This window comes from Sesamum indicum, linkage group LG5 (genome assembly GCF_000512975.1).
Source record: "Sesamum indicum cultivar Zhongzhi No. 13 linkage group LG5, S_indicum_v1.0, whole genome shotgun sequence".
Taxonomy (NCBI): domain Eukaryota; kingdom Viridiplantae; phylum Streptophyta; class Magnoliopsida; order Lamiales; family Pedaliaceae; genus Sesamum; species Sesamum indicum.
In genome coordinates, this window is record NC_026149.1 from 11,513,078 (window position 1) to 11,540,382 (window position 27,305).

General features: G+C 35.0%; 1 protein-coding gene across 1 annotated transcript; it reads right to left on the reverse strand.

The window, feature by feature from the left end:
• On the reverse strand, positions 7,756–24,134 carry LOC105162389 (protein ENHANCED DISEASE RESISTANCE 2-like). The gene is made up of 22 exons (XM_011080389.2): positions 23,715–24,134; positions 22,278–22,352; positions 22,019–22,072; positions 21,340–21,405; positions 20,764–20,822; positions 20,261–20,337; positions 19,379–19,504; positions 17,163–17,197; positions 16,354–16,454; positions 16,188–16,283; positions 15,822–15,886; positions 14,878–14,949; positions 14,246–14,416; positions 13,428–13,627; positions 13,275–13,341; positions 12,972–13,144; positions 11,724–11,825; positions 10,733–10,780; positions 10,169–10,312; positions 9,981–10,076; positions 9,343–9,444; positions 7,756–8,270 (listed from the first exon to the last, which is right to left on the reverse strand). The coding sequence occupies exons 1-22, from the start codon at positions 24,012–24,014 to the stop codon at positions 8,178–8,180; spliced, it is 2,322 nt and encodes a 773-aa protein (XP_011078691.1). The 5' UTR covers positions 24,015–24,134; the 3' UTR covers positions 7,756–8,177.

Genomic DNA, 27,305 nt, shown 5'->3' on the forward strand with positions numbered 1-27,305 from the left:
TTCATTTTTCTTCCTCACAAGCGATGTATTCCTTCTCCTTCTTAGCCTAGTTCTTCGGGACAGGGACATCTGTAGAGGCATCAGGGGTTCCTCCATCGGCGGCCAAGGGAGCGCCTCCTTACTTCGACTCCAGGTCTTCTTCACTCGGTATATCCCCCACTACAGGATCAATTGTTGCTTCGGGGACTTCTCACTTCAGCTTCGACCTCCCCCAATATGTTGTCAAAATCTTCTTCTGCAATGCCCTCTCTGAGTCAATTTGAAATAAGGCATAACTACAATTAACTAAAGGAAAGAAAAGAAATAACCTAAATCAAGAGGAAGAGTCCCGCTTATTGGAATGGAGGTTCAATGAAGGGGTCTGGGGCATTATCCATGGCGGCCCCAAGATCAAGAAAAGAAGGTTCTTCCCCAGATGCGGGATACCCCTAAGCTAAAAAAATGTTCTTTGTAAGCCACAAAATTGTATTCAGAGTAAGGCCTGACTATCTTATCCTCCTCCTGTTGATAATTCGTCGATTTTTTGAACTCCATAAGGTTGTCGTCTGAATAAGCCTCCAGATAATGTTAACCCTACTCAATATTGGGAAAGTCAAGCACAGTCTTCTCAACCGTCTTTTTTATCACCTCCTCATGCCCAACAACTTCTTTTTGCAGACTTTTCAAATCGTTTCCAATTGCTGGCAATGGCTACTAGCTTCCTTCTTTGCGTCCTTTAACTTGGCATTTTCAGCACCCAGGCATTCCACCATTTTCTCGAACTTTCACCTCTAAGCTTCACTTTGGAGGGGCCTCCTAGGATCGGGAACAGAGTTCCTCACATATAGAGGCCGTTTGCAGATGGAAAAATCATCAAGAAGCATTTCAAAGAAAGAAAAATAACCAAATCCATAAGAGATACCTTGACCAAGTATGAAGAAACTATCCCCTTAAGCTCCTCCCAGAACATAGGGGCCAGGAGGTTTCTAATCCCCAAGGTCATAAACCCCCTCATTAATTCGGCCACCAAAGGGGAATTCTTTGCTCTCTCTAGTTTTAAAGATTGGCGAGTATACAAGCAGTCTGAAGAAGCACGAGAAGACTTGAGGGGGATACCCCTCTCGTCCTTGAAAGGAAGGGGGTGGATCTAGAAAAAGACCTTGTGGGGCTGGTTAGTGGGGTGTCCAAGGATCTCATTCTAGCTTTTTTGGAGGAACCCCCAGGGGTAATCCTTGGTGAAGGAGAGGCAGGTTGTTTTCTCTTAGACTCATTAGATGCAGGGGTCCCCCTAAGAGATTTTGAAGGAGGGGTTTCCCCAACAAGACCCCCAGAAGCGTGATCACGCATCAGCTGGTTGAACATGATACTCTCTAGCAAGAAGGAAGAATATAGTTATGATCATAAGTAAACAAAATAATTAAGTACAAGGAGAAAGATAATATACTTAGGGAATCCCCCACGGGTTCCATCCAAGGACTCAATCCAAAGTGCTCCAGAAACCTTTCATCAATTAAGGACCGACAGTCATTAGGGCTCTCGTTTAAAGTGGTCAACAAGGAAGACAAGGCAATGGTCCTTACCCCGACGTTTACAAAGGGAGGGCCTCCTGTATCCAATAATCTGGCAAGACCCAGGGATGAGGGGGTGGGACAAAAAAGAAACTGTTATTCTAATGCTTCAAGGTTTTGGGGACAAGCAAGAAGGAAACCTCTTCGGGATATAAAATGAAAAAAAAACCCATTTTGGGACATTTTCACCGAAAACACTAGGCAAAAATATTGACACTAACATAAGACCCATTGAAGTAGAAAATCATATAAAAACTAGCGAAAACCATAAAAGAGTTGGGGATCAACTAGTTCAAGGGAACTTGAAAGAGACGAGCAACATTAGCACAAAAAGAGGGAACGTGAAAGCATAAGCCTGACTGTAACTAGCTGAAAAGAAACACAAATAATTTGATGGAGGAGAATGGGGGATACTAGTTGGAGAAGGAGTATAAATAGTGAAAGATGGGGGAATACGAAATTCACTTATCAACTAATCAATGGCAGAAGTTTTTAGACTGGAGGATTGGGGTACCTCCCTCTCCTCTTCCTCAGGGGAAGACCATTCCCCTTCGTTCCCCCTACCTCCTCTTCTTTAGTTTAGTAATCTATTAAATGACGAGTAGCCGCCTTTGGCACTTGGGAGCCCAGAAGAGCCAGGGCCCGTTATCCTCGAAGTGGCCTCTAAGGGGTCATCGTCTCGGAAGGTCTCCTTAACAAATCGAGCGGATTCATTTGAACATTCCATAAAAGAACATCGAGAAGAAAAAATCATAAAAGAATTGTGGATAAAGGAGGAGAATACATATAGATTTTTGGGGGAAAAAAACCTTTGTTCTTTAAGAAGGATATGAGAAAGGAAGACAGAGAAAAAGAAAATTACACTTTGATCAAGGACGTGGGAGGGGGAAGTTAAACTCACATCCCCCTATTACCGCTCCTTATTTGGCGGTTACTTAGCAACTTAGGCGCGTGGGAGGGGGTGGTATGCCCCCGAGAGCAACAATTATGATGGCTAGGAATAGCCCTAGCTATCATTCCCTCACTGACAAGTGGTAGGGCTCAAAGCCCCAAACTTAAAAAAGAAAACAGAAGGTGGGAAAAAGAGCATGAACTAAGAAGGGGGTTACCTTAAAGCATTGATCACTCCAAACGAAAGGGGGAACTCCCTCGGGCATAAGAAGGACTCCTACTCTAAAAAGGAGTTGGGGAATACCCCTCCTCCGTAAAATAAGGGGAATAGAATGATGCATATAGCCCAAAGAAATCAAGCCCAAGAAAGAGTAAAAGAATTAGGGCCTCCCTTAGCAACCCAACAAATCAAGAAGGGGGTGACAATCCAAGATATCCGCAGACCTAGCCCAAGAAGGTGGCCCAAAAAGAATAACTGGCCCAAGATCCATGTTTTGCAAGACAAAGAGCGGCCTTCCCTTATTAAAGTACTTTGCTGAAGGCATCACTTGTATTGGAGAATATATTAAGCATAAGATCATCCCTCAATCCTCGTACATGGTGAATAAACAAATTCCAATTGAATAAAATCTTTAGGATAAATCAATACAAGGAGGAATCAATGAGAGGACATCAATTCAAATTCTGGATTTTCGAATTGAGAGAGATCAAGAATTCTCACTATTTCTTATATTCATAGCCCCAATTCCATTCAGTGGGGCCTTTCATTCACATTTTTACATCCCCACGTGGCATACACCTGGATCGCGAAGTGTACCCCTCAGCCAACAAGGAAAACACTAGTCAAAGGGGGTTCCCTCAAAGCCCCAAATTCTTGGATCAGGAGTCTCCTTACTGATTAGGAGTCCTCACCTGTGAAGGATCCCCCTCAACTTGGAGGCAGACTTGGATCAACAAAATTAGTAGAAGATAAAAACTGATTATAACTTATTCAAACAACCTTTATCCATTCTTCCCGAGAATAGAGGGAGCATGCAGAATCCCACCAAAGGGGGACGCCACCCTATAAATACAGGTTTGGTCCCCAAGTTGGGGCACCTTCCAGATCCTAGAATATTGCTATCAATCTTTACTTTGCACTCTTAAAATAATTTGTTTCACCAATTTGATCATCATATCTCGATTTCTCATTACGATTTACTCTTTGCGATTACTTTTTCTTAAATTCGATACTAACTTGAGCATCAGAGTGCTAACGTGTTGTTTCGCCAGTTCCATTTCTCAAGTCCTTTTATTTATTAGCCCAAATCTAGAACCAAAATTCAAGCTTGTTGAATCCGTGCTATTTTTGCACACTTCACTCTCCATTAGGTTTTCATCTATTTTCTATAGTGAATTAATCAAAATGCCTTTTGAATTATTTATTATTATTTAATATATTTTTTTATTTCTTAAAATATTTTATTGACTAATATTCCATGTGGATTATTTATATCACCCATCCTCAATTTATTTTTATATTTTTATTAAATATATATATAGATATATAAAAAAATCAGCAATGATAAAATAGTAATGTCCACCTCATCTTCTAGAAATATATAATTATTTTTCATTTAAAGAAGTTATTTATAATTTTTTAAATAATAATGAGATATTCGTAATTATACTAAATCTTAAAAGAGATAATTGTAGCTTACCGATCCATATTAGAGGACTCCCTGCTGATTAGGAGTTCTTGCCAGTGAAGCATCCCCCTCAATTTGGAGGTAGACTTTTATCAACAAGATTAACAGAGGATAATAACAGATTATGGCTTATCCGAACAAATTTATTCATTCTTTCCGAGAATAGAGGGAACGTGTAGAATCCTACTGAATGGGGACACCTCCTATAAATACAAGTTTGGTCCCCAGACGAGGGTCACCTTCCAAACTCGGAAATAATGTTGTCAATTTTTACTTTGCCCTTCAAGTACACTCTTAACATGAATTCTCTCATGGATTTGCTAATCATATCTCGATTTTCCATTATGATTTATTTTTTATAAATATTTTCTCTTAAATTCGATACTAACTTGAGTATTGGAGTGCTAATGTATTGTTTTGTAAGTCCGTTTCTGAAGTCCTTTTACTTGAGTATCCGAATCCATCACCAAAGTCGAAGCTTGTTGGACTTGTGTTATTCTCGCATGCATCAATTGGCGCCGTTCGTGGAAAAACATAAAGTTCAAGACGTGGGTCATCATGGAAATTCTAGGCAACACCGCAAACAAGTAGAAGGCTGTGGAGGCACCTGGCAACGCTCAGGCTTTGCAAGTTGTTGCGGGGACATCCTTGGCCCCGACTAGTGGAGGGTCCGCCACAGCACCCTAAGCACCAGTACCACCACCTCCTAGAACTGTAGGTCCTATGGCTGACCCCCCAAGACATAGCACTTCCTTAGATACTTCCTTGGAAGAATTATCCACCCTGTGGGAAGCCATTTAGTAGATAGTTTCAGCGGCTATTCGAAAAAAAATAGTGTAAAGAATGCCTAAAAATAAGTGAAAAAATAACTGTCAAAAAATAATTATTCATACTTTTTGGATAATTATAAACATTGACATTATTTATACAAACCAACCCTATTTTTTAAAAAATTACACATACATGACCCTAAAAACCTCAACATCATTCATAAACTATCGTATTCTTTTGTTGTCATGAGGGATTTTTGTAATTATCCAATAGGATGACTCGGAATATGTGCATGGGACCTCAACTTTAACCATTAAAATATTATTGGTAGTTTCTATGAGGTCTTGAGCTCTATAAATAGTATACACAGATTAAATATATATATATATATATGTAACTAAACTAAACAAAATTTTTAAAAGTGAGAATATATTATAGGGATAATTACACTTTTCTCTCCTAAAATTTGATGTAATTACTACACATAAACCCTCTATGATTTGAAGAATTATATCTAGTGCTCTTGAGGTTTGCTTCTGTCTAACAAATATGTCCCTTCGTTAGTCACAATTTATTGAATTTGTTAATATTAATAAAAAAAACTAAAAAAAAATCGATATTTATCATCAATTGACTTAATGCAAGTCAAATAAATATTTTATGACTAAACTATTTTTATAACGTTGAAAATTTACTTCATCACGTGCATTAATGTGTGATAATGTATAAAAATAATTTTGTCATAAAAAAATTTATTTAATTTGCAATAAATTAGTACTAAATCAATCGAGAAGAAATATAACTTTTAATCTAATTTTTTTGTTAATATCAATTAATTAACGAATAAACTTATTTATTATATAAAAATAATCTTAAAAATATTAAATATAATTTTTTAAATTATAAAAAAATTACGTGTAATTATATTAAATCTCAAAAAACATCACTGTAATTTCTCTATATTATACACACACACGCATTGATCTAACACCAAAGAAGGATAGAAAATTCTTCCTACATCAGTCCAAAATGGCTGGGGCAAATTAGTCTTTTGGCAGTGCCGGAAACATAGGCTAATTAATAGTGGCACGGAAACAAATGAGCCAACATATAGATAATCAGCAAGCAACCAAATCAACAGTCAATCATATAATAATAATAATATAAAAATATACACAAAGATTTTGGTAGAGGAAACAAAATAAAATAAAATATTATGGGGTTATTAAATTATTAATTAGTAGAAAAGGCCAAATTAGGTGGAAATATTAAATTGAGAGTTATATAATTTATTGCTTATTGTTGTTCGTATATTAATATATTAGTTATTGATATAATGCTTAGAAAAAACCAAAATAATGCAGGATTCTCGGATTATTAGTATTAGCATATTATCATTATTTTATTTTATTTTATTATTTTGGGGTGGGGGAGGGGGGGTGGGATGGGGTGATTAGTAAATCTATGACCAGCTTTACTTTACGTATGAAAGAATATTACATATATTTTATGGTGAATTACGGGGACAGTTTTTGAAATTAGATCTAATTATACAAATATTTTATAATTTTTGTAAAATTATAAATATAATTTATTAGATTGTAGTGTGCAATTATAAGCAAAATTTTAAAATAAATACACATCTTGAGATAAAATACAAGAACGTGTACTTATAATTTTGTTGAAAATAGTGTGTGATTGTCTAAATAGATTTAATTTGTTGATGTGATATACTTATTTGCCAAGTATTTAATGAGATTAAATTACTAAATAGAGTTTTGTGGTTGATTTTCTTTCGTATCATTGTGTGCCAATTAGATTGATTGTGTAACAATTATGTCTTAATTTAATGGTTGAAAGTAAGACTAATATATTCGCCTCCTATCACCGCCAGGGCCCAAGGTAAACTGGTTTTCACTACTCTGAGGCCCTTCAAAATTTCCAGACACACTTTCTTGCTTTAGTTGACCATCCTCGACAGGCTGTCCATATTGGACAAGTCGTGGCTTTTTTACTTGGGCACTTCCTGTATCCTGTGTGCTAATGATGCTATGGAAACGCACAACCACATGTTCTTCTGATGCTACTATTCCCGGCACTATTTAGAGGAGATTCACGTCATGTGTGGGTTCCTCGACCGAACTTTTTTCTTGGACTAGAGATGTTACTTGGGCTTCGTCATGATGGAGAGGGAACAACATCATTAATGCAGCCTATAGAACATTACTTGCTTCTATGGTCTATCATGTTTGGATGTAACGCAATCGTCATCAGTTTGAGAACATGCTCCGCGATGCATGTACTCTCTCTGTTATTATTATAAATGATGTGCGACAGCAAATTATTAGTACTGATTTACCTTTCTCTATTAGCTCATGTGGGCTTTATCGCTTATAGTGGATTCCTTGACCTGTCGAGGGTAAAACTAAAGAACGATTCATGATTGTATTGTACTAGTGTACTTCTTGTTGTTTAATACAATTTACAATTACCAAAAAAAAGAAAAAAGCTAATATCTTATAAAAAAGTTCAAGTTCACCATAATTTATCTTATCTATGGTTAGAACCTCTTTTTCTAAAATCCCATTTTTATAAATATGATTTTAGTCTCTAACATAAATCCATTTCCATTGATATCTTATGTTACGTAAATTCATCATAATTTATTATTTCATTATTCTCCCTCACTTAATCTTTAGAAGGAATATATTGATACATTAATCAAATTCTTTAAATATCAATGTAATAATATAATTATTCCTCCTATAAAAAAATATAAAGAAATCTATTATTTCTGAAGTGAACCTGCCTATAGTTGCAACGATGATGATGTAATGGCATACAAATCCAAAACCCTGGAAAGAAAACAGCCAAAATTGGCTTCTACTGCTGCTGTTAGAACAGCCCATAAATCTATACACAAACATACGTACAAACACCCATATATTTGCAGATTCAATGTCAGTAGCATTAGGTGGGTGGGGTGGGGAATACACATAGATCTGGCTCAGTTTCTCTAACTACATTCAATGGCAAAACCATCTTCAGAAACTAGAATCAAACATGGTATACAAGAAATGTCATGACTTCAATACAAGCAGGATCCTAATCAATAAAGAATCCTGTCTCACCAAATAGCTGTGTGTTACTTCGGAGGCCATTATCATATCCCTTTTGTCTCTCTGCATTATCTTTGCTGTTACTGAGTACCGGACGATTAATAAGGACTGCTTTGGTTACATTATTCAAGATAAGCAACCTCTGTTGACTAAATAGGTCGTCATGCTTCTAAGGGTACAGCTGAATCAAGCTGTACACGGTTTAATCTGACGGTTCCAAGAATATATTCTGGGAGTTCTGCCTCTTCTTTTGCCTGTAACATATGGAAATATCATGTTTTTCGTGTATAATATGCATGATTTAACAGCAATCTAAATTTGAAAGTGAACATGATGTTGAAAATTTAGAAAGGTAAAAGGATAAAAGTAAGAAGATTATAAGGGGATGGAGAAACTAAGTGGACAAGGTATGGTGATAGGAAATTGCGCATTTGCTGATTCTAAGTCATGGTTTATAATATCTGAATTAACTCGAACCTCAATTTTTCCCGTAAATGAGATAGGACTCTTATTTGTCATTGCACCACCGAAGCGTGAAGGAAATTCTAAGAGGGCTTTGGTTTCAGCCAAAACCCAAATACATCATATATCGTTTATTACACTTTTCATGTGGTTCATTTTAAAAAGTGTGACCAATCACATGGTGAAAGTGCAAACACCATCTAGCAAAGAAAAAGGAAATTCCAACATGCACTAGAAGTGAAAATTGACTCGGGACTTTCTCAATGACATTCAACTTATTTAGATTCTCTTCAATACACAAAGGAGTTATCATCATGTATCAAGTGTGCAAAAGGTTTCTCAAGTTCCCAGTATCTACGGTATAACGAATAATTGACAGTGTGTCCTGATTCCTGGAGTTGTAGAATTCGTTGCTTTTGATAAAGATATCCAGGCATAGAAACCATAGCATGTTGGAGCAAACAAAATTATCAAAAGAAACAATCAGTGGCCCACGTGGAAGCAGTAAAAGTTTTCCATGTTTAAATGTTTTGAATTGCAGAAATATTAGGCCCCTGGAAAGAATTTGTGAATTAGGAAAACATATGCAACATTCTGATGCCAATGTTGATCTGACATATGTAAAGATTATCTTCTTTTAATGTATAGAAAAGTTCCTGGTGAAGAATCAAGAATTTAGATTGCCAACAAAGTAAAACCTAGAAGCCTTATTCAAAGCATATGAAAACCCATACTTTTTGAAGAAACATGATCTTGCAGATGAATTGATAAGGCACCGCTGAAGATGGTATTGATTCGGGTTGTACTTATTCATTAATACGTAAAAATCATCGGGATAAAGGGTAGAAACCAGAGTGTACGCACCTCAATAACTATTGCAAGATCAACAACAAGGCTTGTGACATATCCAAGGACGAGACTGATGACACCCCTTGCCACAGATGATGAACCAATATCCACATCAATCTGCAGGAAGGATTACCACTTAATCATCGTATCTGTAGGAGGGCTAGAAGATAAAAACCACATATGGAAATATATCATTCAAGTGCAATCAAATGCATCCCGTAAACCATGACATCAGACACAGCTAAAAGCTCCTTCACAGTATAGGTACTTCCTGTGAGGCTCAACTGAAGCAGCATACTTTTAGCTGGAAAGTTTGAATTGGGAAATGCTATTCATGCATTTTCTAAAGCATTTCTTCAATTCTTAATTACAGGTGGTTTTTCCTTCAATCATCATTTCATTTCTTCCATCCCCCTCGTCGTGTAAAGTTCTCAAGTTACTGTCAGATGTTTCTCAATCACATTCCAGTTAGGCCTCCAAGAGTTTCACCAGTTTGTTTCACTGCTCTGACCACCCACGCAAATTGATGGTGCAAAATGAAGTCCAAATTACTCCATAGTTCAATTCAATCAACACATAGGCAACAGTTGTGCTCTATATAAAATTCACCAGCATCTGACAAGATTCCAGGACCAAAGAAGTGGGAATCTCACCTCCAGAAAATTGTCCTGCCTGAGGTACTTGCAAGTTACTGCTTTTCCAAGAAGGCAAGCTTTCGTTCCAACTGCCCGCTTTACCATCCAGTATCCCTTTTTTTAAAAAGACAATTGTCAAAAACAAGAATCATGTCAAGCATACACTCCAAAACTAACCAAGTTTTCACTTCAGCAGATGGAGCTACCTCAACAATGCTTGGAATAAGTTTGAATCTTGAATCACGAAACATATCAGTGCCATCAATAAATTTACCCAACAATGAGTCCTTCTTCACAGGCCTGTCTGCAGCATAATAGAGAACAAGGCTGTAATTTGGTCTGGCTGGTACCTGATACAAGGAAACCACTATAAGACTTTCTCATCCAAAAGCTGTGGCCTGTGGGTGAACAGAAAAGAAAGAATTTTAAGAATTGACAAGAAAAATTCATTTCACCACACCTAAATTGTACACTGTTTATGTTACTACAAATTTTAGCAATGAAGTAACAACAATGTGTCTTTGGACAATCAGCAGTTTGCCCAGATATTAACTTATTGGCAGCTATATTTGCAGACTTGTTTTATGACCCTGAACAAGTTTCACCATATGTGAAAATACAGGCTATGCGCACAAAAACTTATAAAAGACAAATAGTTGCTAATGCTGCTACTGAAATCAATAAGATTACATATAAGCTCCCAGAACATTAAACAGAACATATGTAAGCTTAATACTTAAAAAACGGAAGACATATAGACAGAAGCGAACCTCAAGATTGATGACAAGAATGAATGGAAGTTTCTGTCCTTCGGGGCTCTGCGTTAGGAATGATATTAGAAAAAAAATGAAGGAACAATACAATCATCAGAAATAATCAGAAAGGAACAATGACAACTCATGACATCAGCAAGTTGTAGCGTAAACACTACGTATTGATGTCATGATATCTAAGATAATACAACTACCAAAAGAAGGAATAATACAATCATCTGAGAGTAATCAGAATGGAACAGTAACAACTCATGGCAGCAACAAAGGAAAACTGAAATAATCTTTACTTATTCCAAAAACTTGAAGTGAAAAACAAAGAGAAGTTGATCGGATGACATATAGCAGATAAGCCAACTGGATAGCTTGAAACAAACAAGAAGGAAGACTTCATGTGCAACAGCTAAACTTCATTCTTTACTAAATTAGGAAATCATCTTCAGCTCGGTCGAGAGCATTCATTCAACAGAGAATTAAGACATTTTAAGCAAAGAGAAATCGTAAATTCAAGCCATCTGTGCTCTTGCTTAAAATAGAAATTGCCATAGAGTGATTTAAATTGCCAATTAGCAGAAACTCAATAAGGAAAACAAGGTTGAGAACATAATAAGACCAATCTTAAATTATCACTAAATCATCAGCAAATTTATTTTGAGGTTTAACAGCATTTTGCAAAGGTTTATGACAGTCTTACCACCACAAGAATGTAGTTTCACCACACGAACAAAATAGTTATAAACTTGGGACAAACGAAGATATTACTTAAGAGGATAATTTCGTGTATACAGTCAATTCAGAAAGACCCAACATTGGTTTCCATAGTAAAGCTTAAATTCTAACCGCCAACTCCTCTTTTAATGAATTTTAAGTTTAGAATATAATTTCATCAAATGAATGTTAAGAGCATCATCACATGACGGATAGGAATATCAGGTAGAAGCATGATTTGTCTGAGCACATCGAATGTTGTAATCCCGCATATCAACTATACCTGAACAAGGCTTTTAGGATGCAAAGCAACCTTTGAGGCACAATCTTCCACCTTGAACCAGTCAACTGCGATGAGCTTGAGAAGAGGTTCTCCACCTTTCACCTGAGAGGTTATCAAGCAAGAGCATTTTTAATCAAATTAGATTGCATTAGAAAAGTTACGTTTGAGTACGGATAAACATGAAAAAATTATGATACAGAATTAGATCTGTTCTTCTGCTGAACATGAATTCAGAACGGTCCTTTAAACAAATGCCTGTCCATCTTGGAAGTTGGCTCAATAATGAGTTTATCATTGGCAAAGTATAGTAGAGACGAGAAATAGAGAAGTCAAACCAAGAGAACCTTGAATCTAACCAAGTTTGAGATGATCGCACAATACAAGTTTCTATGCTTCGTGATGATCAACTCTAGAAATATTAGAGGCACAGACAAGGTTTATAGTGGTAAAAGCCTCTCGAACAAGGAAATGGACAGGAAAATCTTTGACAGAAATTACTAGTGAATAAATGACAAGACTAAATATTGATGATTGAACACATCAAATAAATAAACTTCTAATAGCAATGGACTCTTAAGCAGAGCTGAAAACTAGAATTATTAAATCTCGAGATAAGATCTATTGAATCACCAAAACAACATTAAACTTGAACTTAATACAGAATGAGGAAAGTTAGTGAACACCTAGGGCATATTCATTTAAACAGAAAATAGTTTGAAACTTATGACCGAAACTAGATTGCTTAAATTTGACTTCCAAGTCCATCATGCTAAAAATGAGGAAGACTCTCTAAACATATACCCTTCAGTCTCTAAGACATTCGTGGTTATACCATGAGTACAACCTCCAATTTTTTAATTCAATTAGTCGGTCACAGTTTTGCATCCTGAAGTAATAGACAAGACTTTTCTGGTTAATAGACTTAGTAGATTTATCTAGATAAAGGACTTGAGAGAAGGAAAATAATACATACAACAAAACCCTTCTGTCCCTGTAAAATAATGGAAAGATAGTTGATAAACACTTAGCAAAAGTAATAATCTAAATATGCAAACATAGAATTGAGATCTAATTAGAACCTTTTAAATTGTCAATCCGAAATTGGAGAGATTGACAGAATACCTTCAATTCTTCTTGAATTACATTGAGATTAAGCTGAACTGAGATGGTTCAAGTTTTATTTAATGTCAAAAGACAAGCAGTATAAACTTCACATAAAGTGCTGTATTTTATAGTGTATGAACCGACCTTCATGTTATCTTTCAAGTATGTCTTCCCCCTGATCATGAATCCAGAACCATCTGGAGAAGACCAGCAATTCTTATCACTTTCATCCTTTGCTTTCTTCATGGTCCCATGAAACTGACTTGAGTCGAGACTAATGGGAGGTACATTTGAGTTCAACTCATTTGATTCTGGTGCTGCACCAGATGCCAAAATAAATCTTAGCACAATAATTTAAATAACAGATAAAACCTATTAATGGTGGGAAAATATGAGAGAAAAGTAGCCAGTTTTTTCCAAAATGAAAGATACTGGCATGACAAGTACCTGAAGACCTCTTTAGTGTTAAACTTGCTATGGCCCAGGAAATGTTCTTCAGTTTAATCTTCTTCTCCTGGTGAATAAAACAAAGTCAGCAAAGTGTTCGGTCTTCTAAAAATAAAGGATTCAGTTGATGCAGTCACACCAAGGACCAAGAACCTTATTGACTTCTACTTCATTGTCACTACCCTCATCAGAAGATGAGGAATCACCAGCAATTGCATCATAGAACTCGTCTGCTCCTTCTGCATCCTCGAACTCACTATGGGATCCAGAAAAATCAGACACTTTCGAATGAATTATTGTAGTAGATGACTCAGATGTAAGTGCTGGATTTGCTCCAATGTACTCCTTCAGACCTGAACAAATCATATAGCAAGAAAACATCACTATTATACAAACAAATTGAGTTCCAGGTCATTCAAGGAAGCAAAAAGAAAACACGAAAATGAAAGAAGATGTAAAGCATGAGTATGTGATGGAATAGAAGAAGAGAATCAAGATTACAGCCCCAATTAAGTACAAGATAAGGCTGTCTTGAGCAGAGTGAAATAGTTGAGAGAATGGTATATGAAGAAATACTGATAAGAGCAACATCAGGGCTTCCACAGTATGAAGCCATGTTCCAAAACCATGGGTTCATTAATATGAAAAACAGTCTTGTTACAAGACCAGCTTGCTCAAATAATCAAGTAAGTTTATTTCTCAACATTTGAATGTCAGAAGAGGAGAGAAGGTCTGCTTGGTGATTGTATTTGAACTTTTGCCTTACTGTCTTTAATTATGAAAATGACGGACTTATGCACTCCCGCAGTTCATCAAACTTATGCAATGAATTAACATTCTGAAAAATGGGCAGGGGTTACATGACAGGAGAGGAGGTATGCAATGTTTCAATCAGGATTACTGGTTAGGAGTAGCTCTCAGTTATTCGCAGCATACACGTTCTGTAAAGTAGGACTGGAAGTATTACCAACCTGATACTTGACTCAGCAATGCATAAGGAACAGTCTTTTCAAACTTCTGGCAGTGTTTATTCCTCCATTTAAACCAACCTTTGGGGCTTATCTCAAGCGTTTGTGTAACTAGACACCTCGCAGTATTTGACGGCGAAGATGTGCTTAAATTACTGATCTCCCAAGTGGAAGCTACAGAACAAAACAAAGCAAAAAAGGAGTTAGAGAAAACAGCAAGGTTCATAACTGCCGCATAGGGAAATATTGTGCCAAAGGCAGCATTCGATAAGAATTATCTGAGCAACAAAATACATAAACCAAAAAGTCCTACTTAAGCCCACTTAAATGCTTAGAAACATTAAAGGATTTATTCTCGGTCGACCATGCAATTGCAAAAGCAGGAAACTGAGGTGGGTATAATTTTGGGACTAGATCCAAAGTGATAGTTTCTCTCACCTTAAGTGCAAATAATTAGTGAAAATATGGAACCAAGAAATTAGAAGTCTATTTGGGTTGAGAACCCCAAGGAACAAAATATTGCCGTTTGGCTGGCTTCTAAACTTGGTTTAGCCTTCAAGTATACATGTCTTCAGTGCACATAATAAATGCTTATTTAAAATTGGAAGCTAGTATTTAATACTATATTTTCTTACGGTTGATTTTTGTGCGCTTATAGCCAGATCTGGGAGGCCGCTTCTTGTGTACAGAAGGAAACTGCAGAATTGCTGCACCAATAAGTGTATATCAAACTGTCAATCACAAGAACTGTGAGTTTATAACAATATCAATGAATAAATTTAAGCAGCATATCTACCTTACTATTTGCACCCAAGAAAATATGCATTAGCTAAGCAACAAATATAGAAGATTAATACTCCATAATATTTTACATTAACAGACAGAACTGACATCTATTCTCATATCCACCAAGCACCAAGCATATGCTAAACCTCAAACTAACATAACTCTGAAAGAATCCTGGACAAAGAATTTGCTAATAGATTCTTATTTCTAAAAGTAGACCATTAAAAATTGATATTACAGCTGAATGTAGACTCGACAAAAATTGATACACCAAATTTTAACAGAAAGCTTTAGAGAAGAGCAGCATTAACTGCTTGATTTCGTAAAAAGTGTCATGTTCAACAAAGTCAAAAGAAAATAAATGATGAGACCATAATTGCATAAAATCTTCATACCTACATTTTAAAATACAGGGAGCTCATCATAATTGCTTTATGTTTCTTTTCTCTCTGTTTATCTTCAACTTCGTGTTATAGCCTTATTGGCTTAACTCCATAATAGTTTTTGGAACTTTCCTAAGTAGACCACAATATCATTTTCACAAAGTTTCTAGTAACGGCTCCTAGCAGTAGGACACACACATCAGGATGGGTATCTACTCGACCTGGATCTGATATGAACCTATCATTTCAAGACCCAGCATTGAGCAGGGCAATGCATTTGCTCTAAACCACACATGATGATTACCATATTGATAACACGTATTGATATGTGGTGATTAACAAGACTTCAATACTCAATAGAAGCTACCGAACATAAGCACAGAGAAGCTGACATAAACACAGATTCTTACTGTATGTCCCATCTTGTCCTCGGACCCATTGCCTTGAGAAGACAAAGTCTCTTCTTGACTGCCGCCTGCATATAAAACCCTTCTTTCAAGTGATGCAAATACGAAGAACTAGATACAAGAAGCAATTAATGCATCCCTCACTTTTCTTTACAAGCATCAGCTCATATAACTTTTCAATATGAATCATCTTATTTGTGTGAATGCAGCCTCAGCCTCACAAGAAGAATGGCTATTTGTGTGACTCTAACATGTCACTTCCAAGTCATATGAACCATCTTTATTTGCACCAAGATCACTATATACTCCTTCAGCACCGAATGGGAAATGATATCATGAAGCTTCTTGAACCAAAAAAAACGAACTCACCAAGTAAAATAACGTGGATCAAATGTCCCATACACAACATCAAAGTGTCCATTAACAGAATCAACCAACTCCAAGTCACCTGTCAAAGTGTCCCACCTGTAAAAGAATATTAGATGCCTGACACTTGTAACATCAAGTACCACAAACCAAAGGCTTTCCAACTCACTCGTATCTCCTGTGTCGATCAGGATTCAACACAACTTCAAATACAGTATCTGCACTCGCATCAACAACACCAACAGCTTTGACCAGTACACCTTTATCACACTACAAAACAAGGCAAATGAGCTGTCTGTCTTCAGATTAATTTAACTAAAGCAGATAAACACGCAGTGCTGGTATGGAACCTAAATGTCATTTACCAAATATATACCTGCATATTATCGGATGGAAACTGGTGGCTGAGTTACTATGTCTCTAATGCTTTCAAGATGGTTCTCTTAAATCGCTAACTTCAACGGCCCCAGTATTTTTAAAGTAAAAAACACTCAGTTATGACTTATGCCATGGGTTTAAGGAGCCAATCTTGTTTAGGTGTGTGTTGATTGAGGAAGCCAGTAGCCAGTATCTTCAAGAAATAAATAAGAAAAAACCAAAGTATTTTTGTAACGTATATGTTTCTAGGGGTTGTAAAGAGGGATCAAACATGCAGCACATTGTTCAAAGGCAAAAAAAGATGCTAAGATGCTATGGAGAATCAATCATATATTTGCTTCACTCAAGGTGGATCTTTCGATTAAAAAAGCATGTTGTTAGGATCAAATACCACGGTTGCCTTATATTAAGAGACAGGCATTTGCCTATAGTTCATCAAATCGGAAAATCCTACATTTCTCTTATTTGCCTCCAAGACATACTTCTTGGAAATAACTCACTACTAAGAAAAAGCTCGAGTTCATGATCTTGTCAAAGGGAGACATATCATAGTAGTAAACGTTATGCAAACAACAATAAAAGTTTTGATCAATGAACTACCTTTGGGCTGGCCACATCTTCAAATATTCGCACACCTAAAACAAATAAGGATTTTGAAAAAAAAGATATGTTAGTCATGTCTTTCTAACTAAACTAAAATTCTTAAATAAACACTAAGAATATGGCAAAGCAAAATTCTCTTGTTTAAGTCTATGAAATGAATCAGATCTTTTTGACATGATACAATCAAATAAACCATTTCTCCATTTTTCATCAAATTTAATGATAGTCAACAATTAATATCAAAAACCTATAGAGGTTCTCAAAATGTCCAAGTGGCAGACATTCAGGTTATCAAGTGAACTAACAGGTCCATGAAGTCTCTGATCCATGCTCTCAACCTGTTTATTTCAGTTCTATTCATAGGCTTTACTCTGCCAGGCTTCTCAGATCAGTATCATCTGAGAAGGGAAAAAACTAGTTTTATACGTTGTGTGGCTCTTTTTTCTCTGAAAGTTATCATGATCTTGTAGTCAATCAAATTAGTTAACCATACTTATTTGTCAATTCTCTCTAGATCGTGAATCTGCAACTGTACTTACATATTTCCACCATAATTGACAAACAATTCCATCCAATTCAAACCATCTACGGATTTTGAGTAAGAAGTCCAATTATAGCAACTAGACTCAGGTTAGGTTACTGGAACCTTCCCAAACTTCATTATTTGCAAGTGACCATGTGCAAGTTCACATTTCCACATGTTTTTGTCCATATGCCCTCAAACATCAGACAGCACTTCCAATCCCATTCCAAATCCATTTTGAACCGGCAGGTCCGGCACATCATGAAGCAAACCTTAAGATAATAAAAGGTAATATAGGATCCACCTGGAACTGTTTCAAATATCTGTTCCAATATAGTCTTCAGAAAATATTTTGTGCTGTCCCAATGTTGAAAGTATGTTGGAAAACGAAAATGCTTATGAATGAAGTATATTCAAATATTTTGCCTCATTGATATAATTTGCCACTGTACCGGCTGAGGCTTCCTGACAAAGTCGACTCCACATAATAGGATGGGTAGATTTACCCTATTTTATCTTATCTTTTATTTTTAAAATATAAATGTTTAAACTCCTACCACTGGTATTCAGTATAATTGTCAATTTTTAGGGTCTTCTGCCTGAATTTCCCCCTTTCTACTGCCACTGCTGGGTTCTCATCCATCTCTGTTCTTGTGGCACCCATCACCACATCATTGACCTTAAATTTATCCGTATGAATTTCTTCTTCCTCGGTACCAACTTTGCATGCAACCACTGCGGTGATGAAGTTTGCTATTTCATCAAAAGAACCACACTTCCCTCTCCTCACGACTGTTGATGGGCCCACCATCTCATCATTGAGCTTTAATTTGTCCTTTTCTGGTTGCTTAAGGGCAAGCCAACGACAGGGCAGCAAACAATATTGTGGTTTTCAGGATGGTGGGGAAGGCGGTGGCTTTGGTAGATGGCCCTGCAGCAAGATTTAGGTTTTTGTTGCGCTAATGTGGCCATGACTGGGTGAGTACATATCTAACTACTTCTTTAACTGAAACAAGGATCAGAGGAAAGTTATCCATCATCTAACTGTATCTTATCAAGTCCTCCAGAATGTTCCCAAAATTTTCAACCGAAAAAGGATAAAAAAATCAGCAATGGTAGTCTGAAAATCGTACTTCAGGAATAGAAGAGTCCATTCAAATTCAAATGCAATTCTATCCAAGCTGAGCAGCAGCAGCTGTCATTTTCCTTTGGTGCTCATGCTAAATGTAAAAAACTTTTCATGTTCACTTTCATGTTAACACAAATATCAGCAACCAAAAGATTAGTGGTTTGCGGGACAAACTTTTTTCCAGCAGTGCCGCAAAAACAGGCAATTCAGAAAATGTGGTCAACTTAAGCTTGATAAAGGTTATAAAGACTAATACGGGAATATGAGGATGCACAAGCAGAAAACATTTGGGGCACCCATCAAACAATCTTCATATAAATCATAGACAATTGGCACATCCACATAATATGCAATATTCTTGAGTAACTTCATAATGGAACCTGGGATCTTTTTAATCATTCCTGTAGACAGATAAGATAATGAAAAATTGAAAATATCTTATATACAACAACTAAGAATTTTGTGATGATTTAAGTTGAGAATGATCATTTAAATGCACATATATTTCAGGTGAATAGACTTTACAAAAGAAAAAAAATGAATGAAGACTATGAAGTCTACCATTGATTGTACGGACACATTTCCATTCATGTGCCTCGACAACATCACCACCATCTGCATCAAAATATGCATCCAATCTACCATCTGTACCTAAGCTTGAGGCTTTGCGCAAAAGCACTTCCGGACCTATGAATAACACCATACAGAAAACCAGAAAGAAAAGTTGCGAAACTCTAATTATGGTAAACCAATTAAATCGGGAGAAAAAAAAAAGAAGAAAAAAGAATCACAGTAAAAACACAGAGCTCTTGGAGAAGTACAACCATAACATGATTATGTGACACAAACACAAACAATGGCACGCAGAAGTTGATGTGAAGCTGCATACACTTTTGACATTTAGCATGATAAGTATCAAGGTATAAGCATTCTAATCTCCGAAGAGACTGACCATAAGTCTAGACAAGAAAAGCTTATGTTCTTTCAGCTGATAATGATAAACAAAGTGCACCATACTCATTCAACTTTATGTAAACAAACTCTATTAAGGTGACATAAGAAAAGTTAGAAAACATAAGACAATACCAAACATTTGATCAGGAAAATTGATTTCTCGCACAAACATATATGTACCAATTGCCTATAAATATGAAATGAAGAAATTTAATTTAACAGGATGCAAAGAAACGTAAGTCAGTACAAGAGCAAGTTTTTGCGAAAAATAGCAAGACTAAAGATATTACTGTCACACACGATAAAATCAACAAAACAAAAATAGAGAATTAACAAAAAAAAACAAATACATTAATAAGTACATTACAAAGGAATCAATGGTAGTGTTTAAATTGTAGAGACACATTAGCAATAAATTGCTATGGAAACACAAAAACGATTATGAATTACCAAATAAGACCCTTGTAAGATCAAACAAAAGCACCTCACCTTGTCCTATCCTTATTAGCTTCTTTAAACCATGAGCATAACGCCGTACTCTAGGCCGATGTCCCTCCAGGTTAATCCTCCAACAAAGAAAAATTAATCTCAGACTTAGTAGTAGTAGCCCTAACTGTCAATGTGAGTAGAATCAACCATACTTTGAAATTAACAAAGCAGAATTTGCCTATCACATGTAAACAAGCAAAAGCTTATCTGTACATACAAATATTACTCGAATGAAGATCAAAGACTCATGTTGAGTAAAAATCATCATGAGATCACAATACAGAGCAGTTCAAATTTTCTCACCATTTCTAAATTAAGCTACCAAGAATTTAATGGTATATACTGTCACCTTGGAGTAGAAACAAAAGCAATTATATGTGAGATATGAAGTTTACTTTTCAAATAAATCCTCCGGTGAGTCAACTACTCAATGAGAAAATGTCAATTTAGATTCTCATATTTATGATTAACAGAAAAAATATAATCCAGTGATCTGAACATACTCATCCTCCATGTTCAGCTTGTTTCTCACACTACCACCTCTTGAAAACTCATACTCGGCCTACAATTCAACAACAGACAGTGAGATATTCAAGCAGCAAAAAATAATAAACAAAATGTGTCAATTCCTTTGATCAAGATAGCTTGGTAATTAATTAATGCTCACTGGTGTTGCCATCCATGTCTACAACATAATGTAAAGCAAATTTAAGCATTGCTCAGAAAAATTAAATGGTTGAAAGCCAACATAAATGGCAACAATGAATGGAGCTTAATCCATTTGCAATTTTGTTTTCTAAAGAAGGGCACAGTTCATAAAAGTCATTTAACTAATTTTCTCCAACACTCTACTCTTCGCATGTCAAATATAATGCACATGAGGGCCCTATGGAAGTGACATTGTGTCACCTTAACAGTAAAGTCCTAAAGTTAAGATGGTTATCAATGTCAAACAAGCAGAAATAAAAATCAAACACATTAGGGGGAGGGGGAGGGGAAATATCTCCAACCTCATCCAACTATCTCATTTGGATAAGTCAAAGTTTAAATGCATTTTTTTTCTCTTTTTTCTCTCATACCTGTTGTTTAGCATGATCAAATGCTTCCATCCATTTCCGGGCATCACCGGCTGTATTACAAGCAATCTTGCAGGAATCAAAGATTTCTTCACTGTGAGCAACTTAAAGAATACAAGCACACCATGTCTAGCTAAAAACAATTGCATGGAAAGTAGTGACAGCATGTCAAGCAACTTGCAATACTTGTTCTTCAGTAATCGCGCACTTCAGCAATAATGTTACTTTAGGTAGGAGCTCTAATGAATCTGTACTTCATGAACTCAACATACAGCTCAATAGAAATCTTGAGTCATTTGACTATCTTCAACAGGCAACAAGTTCACTTAATAGTAAGCAAAAGTACACCCAAGATTTGATGTTCGGTCTTAAAAGAAAAACAAGAATCATGGATAGTATTTGTTATATCTAACTATTTTGGTATTGAGGAACTATTGGCCCCAGACCAAAACTTTAGCTGGTAAAATTAGCACTTTATCCAGGAGACAGGAAAAGGAGATGTTCCACAGACTTGTATACTCAATAAACAAATTTGCATGCCCTACAAGGACTGCCAACTCTAACCCGAATAGATTAGAAATAAGCTACTGTCGTTTCAGACACAGAAACATGTCAAAAGGGCTTAACCATCTCATGCATATCAGCTTCTTTGAAAGATCAACATAATGAAACTGTCACTTACTTCTCCCTTCTTGGTTTCGTCCAAGCGATTGTAGAACCTTAGCACGTACACATCCTACAAAATGTCCACATTATTTTCAGAGAGAAAACATCTACTTTCTGTGAAGCATTATGTGTGTTGTACTCGAAATAACACACTAAGCTTACAAGGACAGAGCACTAAATAAGTTGAAGCAGTCATAATATGAAAATTGACAAAAAGAGGTGGAATAGCTTCCTGAAGCATGGAAAGATCTAAAGAATATGCCCAGAGGCCTTACACCATGGTTCAACTTCCGTCGCCCTAACTCCTCCACCATAAGTGTATGCCCTATGACACCCCTTCGAATAGGTTTCTGCAAAAAATGTATAGCCAGAGTCACTGAATACAAAAGGTGGAACATTAAGAAATTGCATTTGTTAATACAGGATGAGTTGCAGGTAAACTGAAGATGGTAAGTTCATACTGATCAAAGATCAGTAGCAAACTGATCTGTGATATTCAGTGTCAACTCTAAAATGTCAATCCAAAATCAGATAGAATAAGGTTTCTAGAAGGATTTCATTTTGTGCTCACTTCACACGAGGGCCCTTGCAAGAATACCATGGATAATGCATACAAACTAAATCCTTCATGGAATCCATCTAAAAGTATAGGAACATGAACAAAAGTTATGCTTATCGAGCAGGCAAATTCTCTTTGATGCAGTAATTATTTCCCACTTATTTTTCATGTAGTGAACCGGAAATTAAATGTGGATGATGATATTAGCACTGTATCATTATTTCAGATGCTCCATTATTCACTTCCTAAAGTTTCTTATATTCGAGTGCATTAAGTGAATTTTTAGAGCCCGTATTGGGGTTCTTAACTTCTGCAGTAACCATAGCTGATAAGACGTGACTTAACACTTCACTGACAACTTTCTGCCTTCTGGCACCTCTCTTTTCCTTTAGGCAATTTAAGGTGATCAATCATAAAGAACGAGGGGCTCTACCTAAACTGCATGTAGAGGTGAAGCCAAGGAAATTGAAGATTACATTTTTTTTGTGTGTGTACGCCAATCTATTTCACAGAGACAAGAACATAATGCTATAACCTAAACTTTTTCCAGTTATGCAGCACCAAAACTTATCCAAATCCTCAAAAGCAGATAGCACATTAATGATAAATACCACATGCTGTCGAAGATGTTAAAAAACGTGACAAAGGATGCATGTCTTCATAATCATTATATCAAAAAGAAAAACTCCAGTCCAGGCCAAATATTTGTCCCTCAACCCTGTGAGTCTTGGGCTCATCCCTTTTCGTTTCATATGCTTTACTGGAACTTTTCCCAGCTCCTTATCCTGTTTGAAGCTAATTCTTGACTGTAAATCCAAAAAAGTGTTTAAGAGTGGGTACTGCGCTCCTCATAAATCCCCATGTGACGCTCCGTAACATCAGACATCTAGCCTAACCCGAAGCAATCTCTTCTACCAAAAGAAAAGAGCTAACAACAAACTTCAGCCTTGGAAGTGTGACATAGTTCGAACGCAATCCGAAGGTAAATCGTCACCCTTCGTTACCATATCCATAACTTGACTGTGCAGGTTCAAATAAAACCCAAACCCAAACAAAGAAAACATGGAAAATGAAACCAACTTACTTTCAACTTCAAGGACTCCCAAAAAAATGAATAAAAATACGTAACAAAGGGCCGGAAGACGATACATACAATGCCAGGATGCTCACTGGGATCGCGTTTATACATCTCCACATACCGGCCGCGGATGCGGAGGAAGCGGAAGTGGCAATACTCATGGCCAATCGAATTAACCCCCACATGATAAACCCACCCCGAATACTCAAACCTCTCCCCACCGCTGCTGTTGCTTCTGATGCTGGTGCCATGAGCATCGGTATTGACGGAATTACTACTTGGCCGCAATCGCTCCTCGGAGCCAGACTCCGAGGTGGCACTTTCCGACGAGGCTCCTTCACTGTCCACCTTCTTCAACACCGGCACAGAAGCCATTTCCAAGAATCAAGATCTAAGCAAGCGTGTCTGGGAAGAGAGTGGGAGGGAGGGACGAATTGAATTGGCAATGGGAAGTCAAATAGTAAAAGGACAACCAAGAAAGTGGACTGAACGCAGAATTGTGTGCATGTGGGGTGGCCCCCCCACCATGTCTTCTTCCCTACCTATAATTGCCGGGGTATATACAATATATAATTACATTCATAACCTCTCAATAAAGTAATTACATTTGATACCTTCCTAATTTAAATTTAATTATAATTATACTTTTTTTCTTTTATGAAATAACAAATATACACGAATAGAACACGCTTCTGACTGTACACCTAATTTTATAAAGGACAAAAAAAAATTTGTATAATTAAATCTAATCTCAAAAATCTGAACGTGATTTATTTTTCCTTATATATTCCTATGTCCAAATATATGATTTATTATTTTACAAATCTTCCAGAAAATAATTGACCATGTGCAATGATTGAGGAATTTATTGATTTTTCTTTCATATTACTAGTCATGATGGTTATTTTTCATGCATATAATAAATAATATTTTATATTTTAAAATATATTATAAATTAAACTATAATATATAAACCAATATATTATATTAAAAATATAAACAGAAATAAAAAAACTACTAATTTATCAGCTAATGTGAAAAGTTGCATAAATCAGCTATCTTATCATGGTATTTTATGACTTTACAAAATATTAATGAGGCGGTGCCATTTCTGTATGATTAATACTATTTTAATAACCAATTAATGCTATTCACCCAGTTTTTAATTATTTTTTATGTAATAATCATTTTATTCCTAAATACAAAAAAAAATAGTACATACAATCAAAGGAAAATTGCATAAATTTTATTTGATATATTTAATTTTTATTTTAGCAGTTCGACTATTTTTTTTTTTGCGCGTGATTCATATATTTAAAAACAATATTTTTATTATTTTATCGACTTCATTTATCAATATTTATAAGATAAAAACTTAAAATCATAATACATTACAAGCTCATCTTAATTTGTATTTTGCATAAATTTTACGACTTTTGAATTTAAATTTTAAGTTTTTCTAATCGAGTATTAATATCTCGAAGAGATTTAAATAAATACTTCCGACGATAAATGTATATCTTTATATCCTATATCTCTATTATTTAAAACAAAGTTACTATTTTAAGTCTATTTTTTATAAGTCAATTTAGCTATATCGGTAGGTTATTACATAATAATTTATATGATCGTAATCTTAATAATCATATATTAAACTAAAGGGTCCAACTGCTAAAACAAATATAAACACTTCTGACTGAAATCTGTGCATTTTTTTTATTAAAAAAAATAATATTTTTTGAATTATAATATGTATGAGTAGAATAACCATTACATAAAGATAAGGGTAAATTATATTTTGATATTTGAAATATTCCCATTTTTACCTTTTCTCCATTTTTTTTATTTTTTTAATCAAATTATCAATTTAATTTTGTGAAATTTACAGGTTACCATACTTAGTCATTTTTTTTATTGATTTTTCTGTTAAAAAAACATCATATACGTACAATGCACATAAGAGTTTATATAATTTATCTTTCAATCTAAGCACACTATACACTGCATGATGGTATTTTTTTTATTAAAAAAAAAATCAATCAAGAAACGGTCATGTATAGTAATATGCGAATTTTACAACATTTAGATGATAAGTTGATACAAAATAAAAATAAAAATAAACGACAAAATATAAAAACAGACATAATTCTGATGGCAAAATATAATCAACAAATAACAACAATCAATTGGGTACTAAAATAACATCAATGGTGTAATGTGGATTATCTATTGAGCCATTTATGAACACTCCTTTACTAAATTAATATTAATGACAATATTTGTGTATGGAAATTATTTTTACTCTTTAAAATTTGATTCTAATTTAAAATGGGAGATGATTTTTTTTTTTTTAAGATTTTGGAATGTGGTAGCCATGATGGGACAGCTCATCTAAAAATCATAACTATTTTTATTTTATTTTAATAAAAGTTGTCTTGCCTTTGTAGGGGACAACAATTTTAATAAGTAGCTGGAAAAAGACTGGCTCCAAAATAATTAATTACTTTCAATGTTTTCTTATTATGAAACCATTTGGCAAAATTTCATTTCATTTTGTGACTATAGGGGTAGGTAAAATTGTAATTTTAATTCCATGAAACTAAAGTATATGCTAATTTCATCCGACCTTGCATAGAATTTACTAAAAATTGTCCCAAATTTTAAAAAAAAAAAAAAAAGAATTGATAGGTTCAATGTGAAAAGGCTATTTTTGTTGATTTTTAGAGATATTTATTTATGGGACGAAAATAAAATTATGCAGATTGTAATGCATCTATTTCAATTTGTAAAAATGCTCAAATAAATTGACATTGGTCCAAGAATAGGTGAGAGTTTGTCTATGTCCTATGGTAGATTTTATTTAAATAGAAACTATATTTGTTTCTTGTATTTGGCAAACAAAAATGACAACCAACCGAATTAAAACAACTGGTCAAGTGATGAAATCAAAGTCTTTGGTTTGGCTTTCAATTTTTTGAGTACTCTTTTGGATGTGTTCCAAATTAACGTTGAAATTAAAATTAGGTTTAGATGTTAGGAGTTTATAGGTTTTTAAAAAAAGTAAATAGTTTTTAATTTGTTTTTAAATTTTTGACAAATATTTGAGTTTAATTATATTGTTTATACAAATTTTGTGTTTGTAAAAAGTAATTACAAGATAAAAAAAAAATGCTATGGATAAAATAAAAATTATTTATTTAGATCAAAAGCTTAGTCCAAGCCTAACCCGATAATCATCAAAATCGCATTTTGCGGTCTAATTGGGTTGGGGCGGGTCGGCCAGATTTTTGCGGTCTTTAATATCGAGTCAATCACCGTACAATTATATTAGTATTTTATAAAAATTTAGGCTTTTGTTATAATTATTTTGTCATAATAAACAAATTTTCTTGTATTGATAATTAGCAAAAGTATAAAAACATGAGATATCAATTACAATGTATAAAACATAAACGGTTATATATTTATTAGAGAAGAATATAAATAAATACGAAAAAAGAACTTACTAGTTTTTTGTGAATAAGATTGTGAAAAGAATTCTTATTTTAAATTAAATCTATACGAAACTAATAATATATAATAATATATAAATATCAAATAAATATTATTTAAATTAAAATAAGATGATTATGAAAATAGATTGTAACAAAATAATGATACCATCTA

Excerpts from the sequence above, each read along its gene's own strand:
- LOC105162389 (XM_011080389.2), bottom strand. The coding sequence starts at position 24,014 with ATGGCTTCTGTGCCGGTGTTGAAGAAGGTGGACAGTGAAGGAGCCTCG. Across the intron at positions 17,198-19,378 it reads ATGTGTCCGTACAATCAATG|GTGTGCGAATATTTGAAGAT; the intron begins GTAGACTTCATA and ends TATTTGTTTTAG. Across the intron at positions 11,826-12,971 it reads ACTTGAAAGATAACATGAAG|GTGAAAGGTGGAGAACCTCT; the intron begins GTCGGTTCATAC and ends ATAACCTCTCAG.